The following is a 20,260-nucleotide window of genomic DNA, read 5'->3' as shown; positions in this document are numbered from 1 at the left end:
AGCCCTTAATCACTTAATATTCTGCAGCAAAATGGATGAATAGACACATTTAGAGGGATTAAAAAAAAACATGAATAGTCTCATGTCGGTTCAAGTCAGATTTATTTAGAGGGATTAAAAAAAAAAAAAAACATGAATAGTCTCATGTCGGTTCAAGTCAGATTTCTCACCAAATGAGTTTTCAAAACTCTCCATCTTGAGAGCTTTCAGAACTACACATAAAAGATTGTGGATCTTTATTACTCAGATGCGGATGTGCTGTGAGCATTGAATGGAGGGCAGCCTCAGCGCTGAAGAGATCCTTGAGATGGGTCCTCACAAACAAATAGGCTTTTAGAGCTCCAGCGGTGTGCAGGTCTGAATCTGGAGGAGCCCTTTTTAATCGGAAGACGTGGGCCCTGAGGCATGGCTGCCGTCAGGGGACTGAGGAGGACCTGGTACAGTCCCTCCCAGTGAGTTTCTAGGGCAGTCTTTGTTATAGTGATTCCAAATCAGAAGAGTAGGAGAAAATTGGAAATCTGGTTTGGAGAGTCATAGCCAGATATTTGGAAACTAGAAGAATTCAGGATCCAGTCCCATTTATAGGTAGATAACAAAACCTCAAAGACAAGGAACAGGACTAGAATCTGAGTGCTTCAGCTACAGCCAATCCAATCATTTCCTTGCTTTGCTTCTGCATCTTATTTATAAAAATCCTTCCCCTGCTCCTGTCCATGGGGCACTCCTGACTACTTCTGGTTGAATGCGGCCTCATTTGAATCAATTTTTGCTCAAATAAATTCTTAAAAATTAAAAAAAAATAGGATTTAAAAAACAGATATTTCAGGTAAAAATAACATCCTAGAAAATATAAAGATTTTTTTAAAAAGTCTCTGTCATGTTGTAGGAGAGGTAAGCACACTGACATCGCTTGGAGGGCGAAGTAGAGGGTGGGAAAAATCTAAAGAAAAGCCTTGATGGTCAGATTCATGGAGCCTCATCTAAATGCTAAGGAAGATAGACTTTGTTCTGCACACCTGTAGACTCTCTCAGTAAAAAGTGTGGTGTGTACACCCTGAATACCTATATATTTACTAATAAATTATATATTCATTTACTATACTAAATATTATATATATTAAAAATACCACAAAAGTTTTAAAAGGATGAAATTCTAAGTTGTAATGTTTTCCTCCTAAACCCCCACTTGGGACACTATTGCTGTCATGAATGAAGGGACATGATCAAATCTAAGTTTTAGAAAAAGATACCTGAGGTAGCAAAAAAAGGTGCATCATAAAAATAAACAAATAAAGAGGTTCCTTAGTCAAAAAGGAAATGGTGGGTTAACCAAGTCAAATGGGTTCTCGGCCTCAGGACTTGTCACAGAACCTTCCCGAGGCACATTTCTATCAGGTGGGGTGATTTCTGAGCTGTTTTCCAGTCTTATTTATCACAGAACCCTCAGTGGAAGGAACATCTCAGGAGGCAAGTATCCCACAGAGCACAGTGTGGTGAAAGCTAATCTAAGCTTTCTCCATTCCATCAAGTGTTCACTTCCCAATCCTCTGAAACTAAACTTCTGTCCAGCTCCTCAAGACTGTCCTGATCATGCAACCTCTGAGAGACCCTGACCAGAACCACCCAGTAAGCTGCTTCCAGGTTCCTAGCCCTTAGAACTGCATGAGATATTAAATGCATATTATTTTAAGCTGCTAAATGTGGGAATAATTTGTTACACAGCAATAGGTAACTAATACACCTCATAAATTCTTTATATGAATATTTCTTAACTTTGTCTTATCCTTTCTCTTTCCACAAATAAGTTGTGGTTCACTTTGATATAATTTTAATCATTTAGGTTTTAAAATTATGGTAAGAGACTCTTAACCATAACCTGAATCCCAATCCTCTCAAGAAGTGCTGTGGAAGTTAGGAGTATTGGGGGAAATCACCAGACTTGAAAGCATACAATATTGAAGGCAGGAGGTTGTCTAGGACCAACACTGGATATGGAAAAATACCTGTTGTTTTGTCTATTTTGGCCATTGTCTGCTTCCCATGCTCTCTGTTTTTGCCTCTGGGACTCCTGAATAGAATATTAATATCTATCCTTCACGTTTCTTAGCTTTTTCTGGGCTGTGCTTACTTTTGCCAATGCATTCAAGTCTATAGTTCATAATTCAACAAGCAAAGGTGAAGGGAACTGAGAGTCCAGTTTGTTAAGGAAAAAAAATCAGTGAACTGTGGTGTCACCAAAGCCAAGAGAAGCAGTGTCCAAAGAACAATTTCAAGTTGCTTGAGAAGCCGAATAAAATGAAAATAAAGAAAGAACCCCAGGATGTGTTACAACGTAAATCATGTTACTAAAAGCAGTTTTACTAGAGAGGTGGGATGGGAAGAATGGATCAAAGAAAGACTGAAAAATGAGGAAACAGAGACAACTATTTTAAGTAGATTTGCAGTGAAAGATAGAAGAGGAAGAAAACGGTTTTCTCAAAAGGTACCTGCAATCAAAAGGAGGTTTTTTTTCAAAAGGTGGACACTACTATTATTTTTTTTAACATCTTTATTGGAGTATAATTGCTTTACAATTGTGTGTTAGTTTCTGCTGTATAACAAAGTGAATCAGCTATACATATACATATATCCCCATATCTCCTCCCTCTTGCGTCTCCCTCCCACCCTCCCTTTCCCACTCCTCTAGGGGGACATAAAGCACCAAGCTGATCTCCCTGTGCTATGCGGCTGCTTCCCACTAGCTATCTATTTTACATTTGGTAGTGTATATATACGTCCATGCCACTCTCTCACTTCGTTCCAGCTTACCCTTCCCCCTCCCCAGGACACTAGTATTATGCCCTGTAGGCTTACAGGAGACATTCAATCGAATTTGACAAAATCATTACAGAAGTGAGATCCTTAAGAAGGCTGGAATGGGGGGAGCCTGAACAGCAGAGGGATTTGCTTTCAACGCAAACAGGGACATCTCTACTCTACTAACAGGAAAGAGGGCAAAGGATGTGAGCCAATAGCTGGCAGGAAGATAAGGACTTCTCTCTCAAGCAGGTATATTATTTTTCTCCAGGCACGTTCAGCTGCTTAGGCGAGTACAGAAAAGGCAGAGTCGGGTTTAGATAGGGCTGGGGTTTTATCTGGAAAGTTCTGTGGAGCAATGGAACTAAAGGGAGTTTGCAGCTGAATGACTTTAAAGATGAGTCAATAAACTAATGGTCTTAACAGGAGATCACTCTATGGGAGTGGAGGTGCTATGTAAGTGGAGAGAAAGATGAGAATGCTTATCAGAATACAGCATGCTGGACATTAAGATTTCAGAGGTTGGAAACCAGAAAGACAAGGAATTGAGAGGCTCAGGGTGTTGGGTGGTCCGAAAAACAGACAGTGAAGTTTCCAGGAGGGAACAGTAATGGAGAGGAAGACTGAGTAAGATGTAAAGGTCCTTGGTGACAACAAGGTTTAGAATATGACAGCGGCAACAAAGATTGTCCATGGTGTGGTCTGACAATATGAACTTCAAAAGGAGTTGGTCCTGGAGAAAGGAGTAAAAATGATTTGGATGCTGCAGTGGGCAACAGGAGGGCACCCACCTCAGCACCTCGCTCCCAGCTTGTGATTAGTGGAATATGGACTGCTGCGCGAGAGAGCAAAGAGGAATCGGTATCCTCAGGGGAAGCCTGTTTTGATCAGGGCAAGAAGATGAAGAAGCAGTCAGATACCAGGCTGAGTGTGCAAGAGAATGTGCTACATGATGGACCAGGAGTTCCAGAGTGTGTGGTAGAAGAGTATGGGAGGGTGGGTAGGAGATTGGTCCAAATTAAAGGATGAACAGAGCAGGATGGGGATGAGAATACAGATGATGGATGGCTGGGAGGCTTAAACTTCTAGAGGTAAGAATGAGGCAAAGTGGCATTTAAGACATCTGGGAATTAATCCTGGTAGTGTATTAAAGAATGGCAGACAAGCATTTTGAGATATGGTTAAGACAATTTAGCTAGAAAATGTGGGCAACTGGGCAATGGTTTATTCCTGAAACTGGGGTAGCAGGGTTGTGATCAATGAAATATAAGAATAAGCTCTTGAATTCTTTTTGGAAAATGAGATAACATAATCTATTAAAATTAAAATGAGCATGCCCTAAGTTTCAGTTATGTAGAGTAAATAAGTTCCGGAGACCTAATGTACAGCATGATGATTATAGTTAATAATACTCTACTGTATACTTGAATTTTGCTGAGAGTAGATCTTAAGTGTTCTCACCACTCACTATGTTTGATGATGGATACGTTAATTATCTTAATTGTGATAATCATTTCACTATGTGTACATATAATCAAAACAACATGCTGTACACCTATTTATACAATTTTAATTACACCTCAATAAAGCTGGGGGGAAAGGAAAAAATTAGTCTGCCCTTTTACTTAGCAAGTTTGCTTCCAGAGATTTATTTGCATTATACACAAACTCTGCAGCATAACTTCAATAGTCAACATTTATCATGAATATATATAATGGTGTCAATCTACTTTCTACGTTACTAGTCTGAAACAACCCTCCCCTAAGCCTGGAGTGGTGAGATAAGAGTTGAAATAGCTTTATCTCAAACACATATTTCAGCTACAGAGTTCAGGATGTCACAAAAAATAGAGATAGAATGTTAATAAACACACACACCAAAAAAGAAACATTCATTTGCAGAAAATGAATAGTAAAAGGAAATAGGAGTTAGATATAAGCATGGAATAATTCAATTATTGTGAAAAATCACTTGACTTGCAGTGTAATCCAATTATTTATTTTCATCATGTAATTTTATAGCATCCTCATGACTTCTATGTATGAGGTAAATAGCAGCAATTGCAGTAGCAAAAATAGTCTATTTCAGAAGTAATACAGGTAGAATAGAAATGATTGAGTTTAAAAAATATTGACAGTCATCACAAGGATAAATAGAGAAGAAGCCCAGAACATCTAGGTATTTTAATAAGAATTCTTCTATTGATAGATAAATATCTCTTAGCAACCAGCAGCAAATGGGTTCTCAGCAATTTTCTTCCAAAGAGCTTTCAGGACATATATTAGAAACAGAAAGGATCAGAGGAAAAACCATAGATTGTCAAGGTAATTTTGTACAGTTAAAGGCTTTTGTCAAGGTGCAGTTCATCGTTTTAATTAAATTCATTATGGCCTAGAATCCAACATCTTGGACCTAAAATATCTTGCCTGAGTTCATTAATTTTTTCAAATTGGAGCTGGATTGCTTCTAGGGGACAGCCTACCAAGTCGTTATCAACCTTGATATCTTCATCTTTACCAACCTTTTTGATTAGGAACATGTGCTGTGAGTAGATATTGCATAGAGTAATGATGACAGATGAAGACTTCACCCTGTAGAAATGCACAGTTCATCACAGAAGAAATTTACAAAGATTACGCTGATAACAGAATAAACCCTGCACACTGGATAACACACACACACACGCACACAAGTTGCTTGCTCTCATACATTCTGACGCAAACACTAGGGACACTGGAGGCAGTTTCAGGTCCGAACAAGGTGAAGATTAGGAAGCTGTTAAAACCCTATGGTTTGGGGGCGGGGAAAGACTCTTCTAAAATTTATCTTTAAAAATGCATCACCAGGTCTGCCCCCAAGAGAACCTGCCTCCAGGCTGGCTGAGTGTGCAGCTCCCTTCTGGAGCCCCCGCCACTGGGAACCTTCATGATGGGCAAGAAGGAGAAGACAGCCACCAGTATGGAGAAGAAGTTGTCCAAGTGCTGGGGAAGGAGGAGACCCTGAGGCTCTGATAGCCCATTTCTAAATGCTAGATGCTAAAAAAGACTCAGACAATAGAAACACTGTGATCCCCCACTCACCGATGTTGAATGTGTCATTCTCTGCTCATTCTGAGAAAGATGAATTGATCCTATCACTACACAAACCTTTGGGTCCTGAATTTGGCACCCAAGACCTGGGAGCAAATCAAATCATCAGGAGGTCCTTTAGGTCAAAGCAGGTATCAGGTGGTAGCCTGGAAAACACAGCTAATTCTTCTTGGTGGTTTCCACAACAGTACAAGGGATTACATCCAGGACAATGACATGTATGCCTTTAATCTGGGCACATTCACATGGAGTAAGCTGTCACGATGAGGGATGGGGCCACCCCCAGGCTGGGCTGCCAAAGATCCGTCACTCCCCAGAGGACCATATTCATCTGTGGAGGCTACTGGAAAAGTTCAACAAAGGCGGACAAACACACCCTGCATTTAAATAAACTCCAACTAAAGTCTGAGGAAGGAAGAAAAGGAAAATGGGTGTGGACTCAGAGTACCCCTTGGGGAATAGAGCTCACTCCAAGAGCTGGCGTTTAGGCAGGTGTGGTTCTGAATCATTAGACACTGTTCCTTGGGGGTGTCTGTGACGAGGAATTGGAAGAGAGCCTGAAGGGCAATGATTTTGATTAACTGTACTTCTATGACACCTGGGTCAGAGAAGAGAAAACGTAAGTGAGACTAAAAAAAAGTGAAACCCAAAGGTGATAACAAGCGGGGATGTGGGAAAGCCGGCATCCAGGAGCCCCTGGAGGGGGTTAAAGTGGCGGATGTTGAAGATGGGACCATGATCACCATTGAACAAGAGCCCTCCACCACAGGCAACAGGAAGGAGGAAGAGGGTTCAGACAAAGCCAGTGGCCTCTGATGGAGCCAGGTCCTCATTCCAAAATCATATTGGTCCAAAAGCACAGGCTGCTCTACGTTTATGGGGCTTGTTTGAAGCAGGTGACTGCCAGTTCATCCCCAATGACTTGTACTGCCTTGATTTCTACAAGATGGAAGAATGGAAGACTTTGGTGAGATGGATCCAAAAACAAAGAGCATCTGCAGGAGGTAAACTTGGAGAATGATGGAGATGAGTTAAAAGACTCAGAAGGAAGAGAGAAAGATGAGGAAGATGATGACCAAAGAGGAAAGTGGGGAGGAGGGTGAAGAGGAGGTAGGTACACATTGGTGGCGCCTGACCAACAGTATGTGGACTCTACCCAGGACTGAGCAGTACTGAGTGAAGTTTTCTTGGGACGCCGGGGCCTGACACAAAGGAGAAGAAAGTGCTGAGAGTAGCCCATACCATGACCCAAACTTGCTTTGATGATTTAAGATGCTACTCTGGACCAGAAGTTAAACTGAGTAGTGAATTCCCTGAATACGACTGAGTGTTATTTCCAAGAAATTGGAGTGAAACAAGGTGGCTGCAAAGATTTTCTTTTGTGTAGTCTGATGCGTACCAGGGTTCGGGTCAGCCCTTTGCCATCCTCTCTGGAAAGACTCTGCACCAGGGCAGCGCATTGGCTGCATCTTCCTTTTCTGTATCCTGATGCTTTGACATCTGGGGCCTTGCTTGTCCTGGAGGGACTGCCAGGGGGTCAGGCGAGAATGCTTTTCCAATGTAAACCAACACTCCCAACCACCTCCTTTACTGGCTTTCACACTCTGGGCCACTATTCATCTGCCCTAATCACCCCACAGCCAGGTACCAGATAAATAGAGACAGGCTTTGTGCCCCAGGCCACTGAAATTATTCTATCTAGCCAGTCTTAAGCTTGCTTATTCTGCCTCTCCCATTCCTTCCCTTGGAAACCACAATAAAGGCCCCTACCCAGAGTTTCCCTCTCCCCCTCTGCCTCCTGACAAACCCAGTGCTTCCCGTTGTGCACACACCATGTACACTCCCTCCCAGAATGTGGCATGCTCCTCCTCTTGGGATCTGTGAGTATAACAAACTGTTTTTTCAATGGCAGTTGTCTCCTTACTCATACCTGAATAATAATAAAATCTATATTAAAACCAGGAAGGGTGCAGACCAGTTCCCATGTCTAAAGGAGCTGGGCCTAAGATATCACCTCAACAGGAGGATGAGACCTTGAATATGAAGTACCCACAGGAAGGATGTTTCTATTCTAACAAAACTGGAATATGTTGTACTTTGTTGAGTGTTTTCCATCTACAAAACAAGGAGTTTTTACAGAAGAATATTCTAAACATATAAACACTGTACAGAATATTCACGCACATCATCGTCTATAACAAAATACCATAGCGGGATGGCTTATAAACAACAGAAATTTGTTTCTTACAGTTCTGGTGGCTAGAAGTATGTGATCAGGGTGTCAGTATGGCTGGGTTCTGGTGAAGGCCACAACTTCTTGCTGTGTCCTCAGACAGCAGAAGAGGTTAAGGAGATCTCTGGGACTTCTTTCCTAAGGGCACTCATTCCATTCCTGAGGGCTCCACCTTCATGACCTAACCACCTTCCAAAGGCCTCACCTCCTAATATTACCACCTTGGGCTTTAGGATTTCAACATATGAATCTGAGGGGTACACAAACATTCAGACCATAGCAATCATCGACCTGAAGATTGTCTCTTCTTTGATTTCTAAAAACTAGCAAAAGCTGCTACACTGTCTATAAACACTTTCTCAGTTATCCTGAAAATAAAATACCTTTTAACTGGAGAAAGAAAAGCATCTCCTTTGTTCAATCTTGGAAAGCTTTATGGAGGGATGGTGTGATTAAAGATGAACTTGAATTTGCAATAGAGACTGGAGAGCTGAGAGGGAAAGAAGGTATTCTTCATAGAGTAAGTGTGTAGAGTAGGTTCAATATGGAAACAGAAAGAAATAAGCAAGGAGGTTTAAATTAAATATGTAGGTTGATTTTTCATTCCACTGCCAATGCTCCTAATTAATGCACTACTTTTTGGCAGTAAAAAATTTCTGGCATAAAGTAATCTTATTTCTATTAAGATAATTTCTACATACACTTTTATAAAATCATCCAAAAAAACCAACTAATTAGAAACAGATGTTCAACTACTGCAGTATTGGATTTAAACTGGTTATGGACTCCTTTTAAAATTGTCTCAAAGTCTATTAAGAATATATTTCTGAAGCCTTGGATAAATGTTTGTGTATGCATATATTGAGTTTTAAATAATCATATAGACTTGAATTAACCTAAACTCCTCTGTTTACTCTTGCTTTTGTTTCCTACTTCTTTTCTTACACTGAAGCAAAAATTCCTGAAACCACATAGAGAGGGGTTGTTAAATCTAAGCAAATACATCATGGTAATTTTATTGAGTTAAATGACTTTATTTTCATGTTTGTCTCTACGTGATTACTTGTAATAAATATATTTAGATTCATCTTTTCCCATCAATTTGTGTCTTAGGTAAATTCTCCCACTAACTTCAAAAGAGAAAGATTAGACCAGAGAGGTGTTAGCAGTACCAATCTACACAAGTAAGTAGTAGGCAGATAAGAAAAGAAATAAGGAAAGTCTCCAAAATAGACTAAGTGAAAAAAATGTGTAGAACAGTGCATAAAGAAGACTGCCTTTGCTGTAATGTAATAAAAGTTGAATAAGCTGTTTCTAAAATGTACTTGGAAATGTAAATGGTCAGGAACAACCAAGGCAATCTTGAAAATGAAGGACAAAACTAAACAAATACATGATATCATGACCTATTATAAAGCTAAAGTAATTAAGAGAATATGGAGTTAGTACAAAGGTAGACAAAGAGGTCAGAAATAGGGTGTCCAGAAATAGACACACACATATACAGTCAAGTGATTCATGACAAAGGTGACACTACAGCTCTGTGAGGGAAGAGTGATCATTTCAGTAAATGGTGCTGAGTCAACTGAATATCCATATTGTGAAAAAATAAATGTTCCTCCCACTAGATTGAAATAATAAGTGTAAAAAGTAAAGCAATAAAATTTTTGGAAGAAAAAAACAAGAGAATACCTTCATGTCCCCAAGGTAAACAAATACTTCTTAAAAGGACAGAAACAGTATTAGATGTAAAGGGAAACAAATGGATAAACTGAGTTTAATTAGAATTAAGAATTTCTGTTCCTCAAAAGACTCCACTAAGGGAGTGAAAAGGTAAGCCACAGAACTGGACAAGATAGATGCATAAATATATCCAACAAAGGGCTTCCATTCCAAAAGTGTAAAGAATTCATACAAATCAATAACAAAGAGAAGCCAATAGTACAATAGAAAATGGGTAAAGAATTAGACACTTCACAAAACAAGTTATACAAATAGCCAATAAATATATGAAAAAGTGCTCAATTCATCAGTCATCAAAGAAATGCAAAGTAAAACTCTAATGTGATACGCTACTTCGCAGGTACAGAACTGCTATAAGTAAAAAAACATTAAACACCAAATGTTGGGGAGGATGTACAACAACTGAAATTGGTGGGAGTATAAACTGGTACAACTATTTTGAAAAGTTGTTTGATTTTCCTATGACATAGCAATTCCATTCCCAAATATATACCCAATATAAATGCTTATATTTTTTCAATAAATTACATGTATAACACAGTTAATAGAAATACTATTTGTCATAGCCTAAAATGGATTCCATCAATTACAAAACAGATTAAAAATTATTGTAAATTCACATAAAAGAATAATATAAACCAATGAGAATGAATGAACTATTGCTACACGCAACAGCAAGAATGATGCTCACAAATAATGCCCTGTAAAAGAAACAATAAAAACACATACTGTATGAATCCATTCACTGAAAGCTTAAAAATAGGCAAATAATATTTGGTATTAGAAGTCAATAATGATTATCCTTAAAGGGTGGGAAGGATGGTCACAGTAAGGGGCTGAGAGAGGGGTTTCCAGGGTACTGGTAATGTTTCTTCATCTGCTTCTATGTATGTTTTCATTCTTCAAAAATCCATTGAGCTGTACACTTATGATTTGTGCAATCTTCTGCATGTACTTTATACGTTAGTTTAAAAGTTTACTCACAAAAGACATAAAAGCCAAATTGAAGGTGCCCCCACTGATCCAAGATGGTTCAATTAATATGAACATCAGAAAAGATAAGGTCAGTAACGTACAAAACATAACAAATATACAAAAAATACAAGAATTTATAACCAAACTAGGAAAAAAATCATCAGTAATGTTTGGAGATGGTAAACGCACCAACTCATTATTATAAAAACTGATAAAGTGAAAGAATCAAGCATTATACTGCCTTTCCTGTACGAATTATATTTCAGTGTAATCAAATAGTTGATGAGAGAACATTCTTCTTTTTTTTTTTTTTTTGCGGTACACGGGCCTCTCACTGTTGTGGCCTCTCCCGTTGGAGAGCACAGGCTCCGGACGCACAGGCTCAGCGGCCATGGCTCACGGGCCCAGCCACTCCACGGCATGTGGGATCTTCCCAGACCAGGGCACAAACCTGTGTCCCCTGCATCGGCAGGCGGACTCTCAACCACAGCGCCACCAGGGAAGCCCTTGAGAACATTCTTCTTAATTGAAGTATTTCAGATAATAAATGCAAAAGGAAAGACAGAATTCAAAAATCACCCTACTGCAACCCTTAATGAAATAATGTTATGTGTCTGCTGATGTAATAAGAAGCACAGAGCACCACCTATATAAAGCCAAAACTAATCAGTCTCTGGCTCAAAATGCCAGTTTATAGGAACTACAATAAAAGAACACATTAAGTGAATCCTAAGGATGTAATCAGCCACATTTAGAATATGGAAAACTTACAAGACAATTGATCTGATTTTTTTCCAAAAATAAATACTGTAGGAGAAAAGGTAAGGGGGATGAGTGGGGGACTAACTGTTACAGATTGAAATTTAAGGAATACAGCAATCAAATCCATACGTGGACTTATTTGGATCTTGATTTAAACATGCCAACTATTTCAAGACATTTTTAGGTAATCCAGTAAATTTTAAATGGAATGGATATTAGATATTATTACAGAATTACTGTTAATTTACTATAGTTGTGTTTTAAAAAAAAGTCATTATCTGTTAGAGATATTATTGAATTATTTGCAGATGAAATGATATAATGTCTGGTATTTGCTTCCAAACACTCCAGCAAAGGAAAGAGGTAGTGATTTATGAAACAAGATTGGCCAGTTGTTGATTGATAATCCTTGGTATTCTCTAATATACACACAGTGGTTCACTTTTGAGTATGTTTAAAATTTCATACATAAAGACTTACCCCATCCTTAGCTTTCACCAAGAGATCGTAGGTGGCTGGATCCCTTTCCCTGTCGATATCTTGAGAAACACAGATTTGCCCATCATGTGGGTCTATCTGGAATGCTTGAGGTGCTTCATAGCTTTGGAATCCAGCATAAAGGGAATATTCAACAAAGCCATAGAGTCCTGCATCTGCATCAGAGGCTTTTACCTGTGAGACAGGAGGTTGATCAGTGAGGAAAGAGAAATGCTAGCATCACCTTTCAATGGATCATGAATCACTATCCTGATGTGCACAGCCAAGTAGCCCGCATAGCTATTCACAAAGTGTAGGCTTTGGTTTTCTCTTTCTCTTCTCTTACCTTCTGTGACAACTCACCCTCACTGTCCTCCTCCCTTTGTGAGGTCTCCTTTTCAGTCTCCTTTTCTATTCCTATACTTTCACATGATCTCTGAAAGTGTGAGTTCCTTGGTCCATTTGCCTTCTTATTCCACTCACTACACCTAAGTGATTTCATCCAATCTCAAGGATTTAAATCCATATACTAACCACCTGATAACATACCTGTGGATTCCCACTCATACCCAAGCCCTTCAGGTGATGGGCTCAATGCTCGCCCTCACCTTTTCAGAGCAACAAGGGAAGGACAAGGAAATCAGGAACAATTACTAGTAATCCAACCCAACTGACAGAATTCACCCTGGAGCATGAGATTTGAACTTCCCAAGCCAGATTTCCTTCCAGGGGTAATGCTCCCATCAGAGTCCCAACAGTCATGCAGACTGAACACTACACAGAGGTGCCCTGCCCAGCGGCTGCATGGGGGTGAAATCCAGCCAGTGCTCTGCTTGCCAACAGGTGCACTTACATGGAGCTGTAACTGCACAGTGGAAAGGGCACCTTTCTCTTTGACCATAAATACCATTTATGTTAGCGGTTGTCATATGCCTCGTAGGAAAGACGAAGCAAGTGGAATTATGAAAACACTTAACTGATTTACACTAACTATGGGAGTATATAGTGAGAAATACAACAAGCTATTTATAAAACTCAACATATTCTTGAGCTCATAGGCTTGGTATAATTCTTTTGATTTGCAACCTAATTAATAGTAACAGCAAACATCTAAATAGAACTTACAATAAAAGAAGCACCTTAAGGGAAGATCGACCAAAAGAAGAAGAAGAAGGAGAAGGAGGAGAAAGAAGAGGAGGTAGAGGAGGAAGGAGAAAGAAAAAAAAGTAAAAGAACTATATGCTACAGAACAGGTACTATTCTAATTGCTAAACATATATTACATACTTATAACCTATAATGAATTCCATTTTACAGATGAGAAAAGTCAGGCTCAGGGAGCTAAAGTAACTTGCCAAAGATCACATAGCTAAAAAGGGTCAAAACTACGATTCAAATCCAGGCAGTTGAACAGCAGACTACGCACTCCTAATGATCATGCTATCCTGCCTCCTGTGTCACCACTTGTCATTTCGTCATTTCATCCTTTATTTACTGAAAAAACACTCCCGAAATCCCCTGACCTTCCTTCAGGGAAGAAGTTGCTAGATCAGGTGTAACATCATTCCAAGTAACTGTTTACCTCATATGCATGTGGCTTTCTCACCAGAATATTATTAACATGAAAAAAGGCAACTGACAGTGATGCCTGTGCTCTTGAGTCTTAGCTGAACCTTCTATTCCCCATGGCCAAATTCCAACTGAGTTCCAAACAGTAGAAAAATAAAGAGTGATGGCCACTGAAAATAAAAGAATTAAGCAGATCAATTCAGAGAGTTCAATGTCCAGCTAACAGACGTTCCATAAAATGAGTACAGAGACAATGAAAGAAAGGAGCAGCTCTTGTTTGGTTCATAGGCCCCCAAAGCCACTACGATAGGGGAGAAGGAGAGAGTGGAAGAGGCACTCTGGTTTTTAGCTTCCTCAGCCCAGAAGTTAGGTTCAGCTTACATTTCACTGGCCAGAGCTAGTTACATGGCCCCAACCTAACTCAGAAGGAGACTGGGAAAAGTCAAGGATCTCATAGGCATTTGGTGAATACAGTCTCTACCACAAGTGCCACTTCATCTCTATAGGAAGACACACATATAAGATTATGTAAGTCACCAGTGGCCTCTCTATGTAGTGAAATTTAAGTAAGTGGAAAGTCATACCCTGAGAAGCCTCCCCAGTGTTATCCTACTACAGATTTCATTTTGGCAGTCCTACATATTTCTGTCAGGCTTTTTGGAGGGAGGTAAAATAGAAGACAATCAATCACCTACAATACCTACTGTTCTCAATTAAATCTAGATTGAAAAAATATCTACTTTTCATCAATACAATGTATATGCAGAAGCTAAACCTTAATTATTATGCTGCCCAAATGAAACCCCATCCCAATAACATGTTCAACAAGCACAAGTTCTCAAGAAGCCCGCCCCTTCGTTCTACTATATCTTGAACATATAACTAGAATTTGACTTTGGGGGTTATCTGTGTAGCCTATCTCAATCAGGGGCAAGTTTGCCCCCATGAAGACATTTGGCACTGTTTGGAGACAGTTTTGCTTGTCACACTGGGGAAAGGGTGCTACTGGCATCTAGTGAGTTGAAGCCAGAGATGCTGCTAAACCATGCAGAGAACAGACTCCACAACAAAGAATTATCTGACCCCAAATATCAATAGCACTGACGTTGAGAACCCCTGCACCTGATGAAATGCTTAACAACTGGCAATATTATTTCCCTCTTTAATTTTTTTCAGCTGATGACACAGTCTTTAAAATTTATCTTCACTCTCATCTATCGCATATTCATGGGCAAAATTATTCATCCTGTGCAACCAGCTAACATGTTTGTGAGTTATTCTTCTTATCAGATGGGCTGAACCAGGAAATCCACAAACTTCCTCACTACAAAGAGCTAAATTCCAAGTACATTTGGTCTACTCCATTCTGTCAGCTGTTAATTATTTAGTAGCCTCACGTTCCCAAAGACACCAAATATATCTTCTAAAACCATATGGTATTCTCAATAACTTTGGCTTGATTGGAAGATAAATACAATGACGTTTAAATTCTAAAAATTCATTCTCAGCCTGTAATAGCACATATTAACAAATAATGTGGCTTATATAAAACAAGTTTCCTTATTTCCACTTTCAAGACCTTTGTTGTCATCTGGACTTTTGGCAAAGCAAAATGTATGGAGTCAAAAGTAGGATAAGAGTACTGATCTCAATTTATGTTAGCAGTTCAGATCCTGAGTTTCAGAATCATGAAGTTAAAATGTATTCCTCCTTGTTTTTACTCAGCTCCCTAAAACTATTGGCCTAATATACCAGAACAGCATTTTCCACCCACTAATAATTGGTTTTGAATGTCTACATATAATTTGGCATTTTTAAGAGGTCTACATTTTCCAATTTCCATTGACTTACACATAAAACTTAGATAATTTGAAATAATAGAAAATGGAAATGGCTTTGCCAAATCTTCAAGAGAAAATCCTGATTAGTAAGTAAATAAGCTCAGTGGGCCCTTTCTTTGGAGATAGCAGCTTAAATCAAAGAAAGAAGCATCTGGTCAGAGTCTATTATCACTATCTTATGGTGCTAAACTGGGGATCTAGAGGAGATCTTGTGAGGATCTTATCCTTGAATCCACTCAAAGAGCCACACTACAGCACCCTCAATGCCATCCTTGTATTCCTCCTCTCAGTCTCAATTTACCTGCTTTTGACTGAGAGGAATTTGATAATTTTTACTTTAAACTTATTCTCAGAACTGTTCTCCCTTAGTTTGATCTTTCACAAATTTAATGCAGACATTATAAAGATGCAAGAAATTAATAAAATATTGATATCTCCCTGATTCCATTATTAGCTTCCTGAAATTTAAAGAATTTTTACCACTTCCTTCATTTTAACATCTGGTTAAGGATTTTTCCATATGAATGTGTCACGGAGGCAGGGACAAATTGAGAACACTGGCTCTTGAAAACATGTTTTCATATTTCACAAACAGATTGGATCTATTTCCCTTCCCATCACCAGCATAGCCTCCCTCTACTTCGGAAGATATCCTCTTCAACAACTGGGCACCTTCCCAGCCAATCACACTGGCACCCTGAAACCCAAAACTCAACCCAGAGTCATAGATAGGGTAATATATTGTTAGCAACACTGTCCTTTACCTGTTGCTGGGCAATCATATCACACTTAATTCAGTGATGTCTGTACAAAAGCCTCAGAGCCCAATCAAAAAAATGAGTGATAAACAAAAAAAGTCCTAGGGAAAAAAAAAAGTGGCTGCACTTAAAATTTAAAATTAAATAATTCACTTTAATGTGTTCTTACTGTAATTTCCAAAATTTCTACCATGAGCATAAACCAGTTTGAAGAAACAAGGTTATTGACACAACATACTTACACACAGAACTTGAAATAGAAAAAAAGGAGAAAAAGGAATCACAAAATAACTTCTTACATTGAAGTGCTTGGCCAACCATGGATCCTACAGCTAAAACAGGATTATAATATTTCAGTGGAAGCTGGATTCAGGATTGGGGACCACATGGAATCAAGTATGCCACTCTCTGAATACAGTTTTGGCAAGTTCAACCAGCGACCAAGTCTAACAATCAAGGCTGGGCCCTTATTTTCTACACCACTCAGCTGTTCACCACACAGTGAATCATCTCCTTCTCACTGAAGCACTTCTTCATCAGACACCACACTGTGACTCTCTTTCTCCTCCTATACCTCACTGACCCCCTTCAGTTTTCTTTACTGCCTCTGTGTTCTCTTTCTGACCTCTGAATACTGCAGTGCCCTGGAGCTCAGTCTTAGGGCCACTTTGCTTTTCAATCCACAGTCATTGCTTGTACCAGGCTGAAAGGTGGTCCCCAAAAAGACTTGTCTGCTTTCTAATCCCTGGAAACTGTGGATTTTACTTTATTTTACAAAAGAGTGAATATTACCTTATATTGCCAAAGATGTGATTAAGGATTTTGAGAGGGGTTTATCTTGGATTACCCAGATGAACCCTTAATCCAGTGACAAGTGTCCTTACAAGAAAGAGTCAGAGATATCCCACAGATAGAAGAGGAGGAAGCAATGTGGCCTTGTAGGCAGAGACTGGAGTGATGCAGCTACAAGTCAAGGAGCACTTCACAGGTAGAAGAATCTGGAAAAAACAAAGAACGGATTTTCCCTTAGAGCCCCCAGAGGGGCCAAAGCCCTGCTAGATTTTGTACTTCTAACCTCCAGAACTATGAGCAACAACAATTTCTGTTGTTTATAGCCACGAAGTTCATGGTTATTTGTTATAGAAGTCCTAGGAAACTAATACATACCCTGAGTGATCTGACCCAGCCCCAGGGCATTAAACCAACATATATTCCCCCAATACTTGGACTTGCACCCCAGATTCATGCATCATCCAATTACACCTCCTCTCAAGTGACTAATAGGCACTTCCAATGTACTATGATCAAACAGAATTCTTAATTCCCACCGCTCCAAAATCTGCTGTCCTCCCAGTGTTTTTAGTGAATGGCACCACCATTCACTTATTGTTTTGGCAGCCAAAGAGATACTACTGAAACGACACCAAATCATGTCACTCTCCTGCTCAGAATCTTCCAGTGGCTTCTCATACTCATAGAATCCAGCTCTTTCATTTGACCTCACCTCCCACTTCTCTCTGACTCACTCACTTCCCTCTGGATACACTGATCTCCTTGATGAATCCACCAGCTTGTATAACTTACTCCCTCACTTCTTTCAAGTCTCTGCAAACACCATCTAATCCCCCCAGAGGCCTTTCCTGATCACCTTACACTAGAGTGTCACCCTCATCTCTGCTATCCTCTGTCCTTGCTTTGCTTCTCTTCAGAGCACTGATCTCTATACTTCATTATATGTTTTTATGTATTTGCTTATGTAATATTGGTCTTCCCCACTGCCATTACATCACTCTTGCTCCCTGCTACATCTCCAGCACCCACAACAGTAGTACCTGGCTCAAGATGAAGATGTTCTAAAACTTTGTTGCAGGAATGAACAAATCTAATATTGTACATAAAATGCAAGCATGTTTTAGAAATAGCTTTTATAACTAATCTATTTTGACTTTAGAAAAATTGCATAAGTATAAGAACAAGATAGCTTTACAGATACCAGGGCCACCCTCCTGGAGCTTCATGGTGCTGCCCAGCCATGGTCACCCCCACCACGCTCTTTGACATGGCCACTGCCAGCGAGCTCTTGGGCCACGTCTCCTTTAAGTTGTTTCCAAACAAATTCTCAAGGACAAGCAGAAAACTTTTGTTCTGAGCACTGGTGAGAAGGAATTTGTTATAAGGTCTCCTGCTTTCAAAGAATTATTCCAGGGTTCATGTTCCAGGGTGGTAACTTCACATGCCATTATAGCACTGGTAGCAAGTTCATCTAAGGGAGAAATTTGATGATGACAATATTATCCTGAAGCATAGGGACCCCGGTATCTTATCCATAGCAATGCTGTACCCAACATTAATGGTTCCAAGTTTTTCATCTGCACTGCCAAGACAGAGTGGCAAGCATGTGGTCCCTGGCAAGGTGAAAGAGGGCATGAATATTGTGGAAGCTATGGAATGTTATGGGGCTAGGAATGGCAAGACCAGAGAAAACATCACTCTTGCCCACTGTGGACAACTCTAATAAATTTGACTTGCATTTTATCTTAACCACCACACCATTCCTTCTGCAGCTCAGGAGAGCACCCATCATCCCTGTCTGCATGCATCATCTTATAATCTCTGTGTTCTCATGGCACTTCTTTGGGTTCCATATTTTCCTTGTCCCCCTCCAAGTCTTGCTGGACTGCAGAGTTAAGTTTATGATTATGAAATAAAAATTAAACAACAACAACAACAATAAAAGACCAAGATATTTCATAACACCCATCAAACACTCACTGAGGAATATTTTTTATTCCTAAAACACAATCCATTAATCACTCTATATCATCATAGAATAAAATCCAAAATGCTAAAACTTGCAAAAGAAGAAAACTATCCTCAGGCATGTGGAACTATTCAGAAATTGGAAACAGAACTGTATTTTATTTTCATTTTTTTAAATGTATTTTCAGAGAAGTCAATAGAGCTGTTAGATGAATAAACTGAACATATACTCTCAAGTTACAATTTAAAAAAGTTACTTTTCTGATAATTTTTTTATTGCCTTAACTGAGGAATGGGATTAATCCTACTACTTATTGCCCTTCTCACCACCTCCCCCCAAAAAAAACAGCCAAAGGAAATGTTGTGAAAAGAGACCAGTGGGTAGGGGTGGGGTGGTAACTTGTTTTATGAGTTATTACAAAGTGTTAAATTAAAAAAGTGTGATCTCAAAAAAAAAAGAGAATTAGCAGGCAGTTCAGTAGAACACAAAAGTAAGACCTGAAAAAGATCTTGGCAAACTTATTTTATTTTTTTATATATTACAAAGAAAGCATCATAAACCACTGAGGAATGTGGGTTTATCCACAAAAGTTGCTAGAAAAATTGGCAAAGTACATGGGGAAAAAAATCAAGTTTGCTATTAACCTCACACCAAAATAAATTCTACACAGATATGTTAAATGTAAATAATGAAATCATTTAAAGCACAATGAATATATAGGGGAATTCTTGGCTGATTCTTACATTGGAAAGAAATTTCAAAGCAAAAAAGAATTACAAAACTAAAACAGATGGACAGAAATCACAAAGGGAGAAGTCAATACAATGACTACATAACCGTTTAAAACTCCACTATGTCAAAAATACCACACACAAAAAAATTTCAATGCAAATTGGTTATGACACCTGTAAGAAATGTAAAAAAATAGTTAATATGGAAATAAATTTTTAAAATAAAAATACTGATGTCTCATTACTAAAAATTTAGACAAAGGACATAAACAAACAATTCACAGAATAATAAATGTGTGTAAGATTTTCAACATCACTAGTAGTGAAATAGGTGAAAAATAAAATAATATGTTTCAAGTACTGGCAATTATTAAAATTGGTGACCATTAAAATAATTGGCAACTATTAAATTAACAGCAAATTGGCAATCATTAAAATAATATATTAAGTGTGGCAAACATGAAATAAATATGCTCTTTTTTTTAAACGTCTTTATTGGAGTATAATTCCTTTACAATGGTGTG

At 38.9% G+C, this 20,260-nt stretch overlaps 1 protein-coding gene and 1 pseudogene across 1 annotated transcript in view; one reads left to right on the top strand and one right to left on the bottom strand.

Annotated features, from left to right (window-relative positions):
• DCHS2 (dachsous cadherin-related 2) overlaps window positions 1-18,278 on the bottom strand; it is a 162,461-nt gene extending 144,183 nt beyond the window's left edge. Inside the window, exons 1-3 of the mRNA XM_073804674.1 lie at window positions 18,238-18,278; window positions 12,423-12,564; window positions 12,080-12,271 (exon numbers count right to left, since the gene is read on the bottom strand). Of these exons, the coding sequence (XP_073660775.1) occupies window positions 12,080-12,271; window positions 12,423-12,564; window positions 18,238-18,278 (375 nt within the window). The remainder of the gene's footprint in view (window positions 1-12,079; window positions 12,272-12,422; window positions 12,565-18,237) is intronic.
• Window positions 18,277-18,785, top strand: LOC141278660 (peptidyl-prolyl cis-trans isomerase A pseudogene; annotated as a pseudogene).
• Window positions 18,786-20,260: the final 1,475 nt, after the last annotated feature.

Source organism: Tursiops truncatus, chromosome 5, assembly GCF_011762595.2.
Source record: "Tursiops truncatus isolate mTurTru1 chromosome 5, mTurTru1.mat.Y, whole genome shotgun sequence".
In the NCBI taxonomy this organism is placed as follows: Eukaryota; Metazoa; Chordata; class Mammalia; order Artiodactyla; family Delphinidae; genus Tursiops; species Tursiops truncatus.
This window is presented reverse-complemented; position numbering and strand designations above follow the sequence as displayed.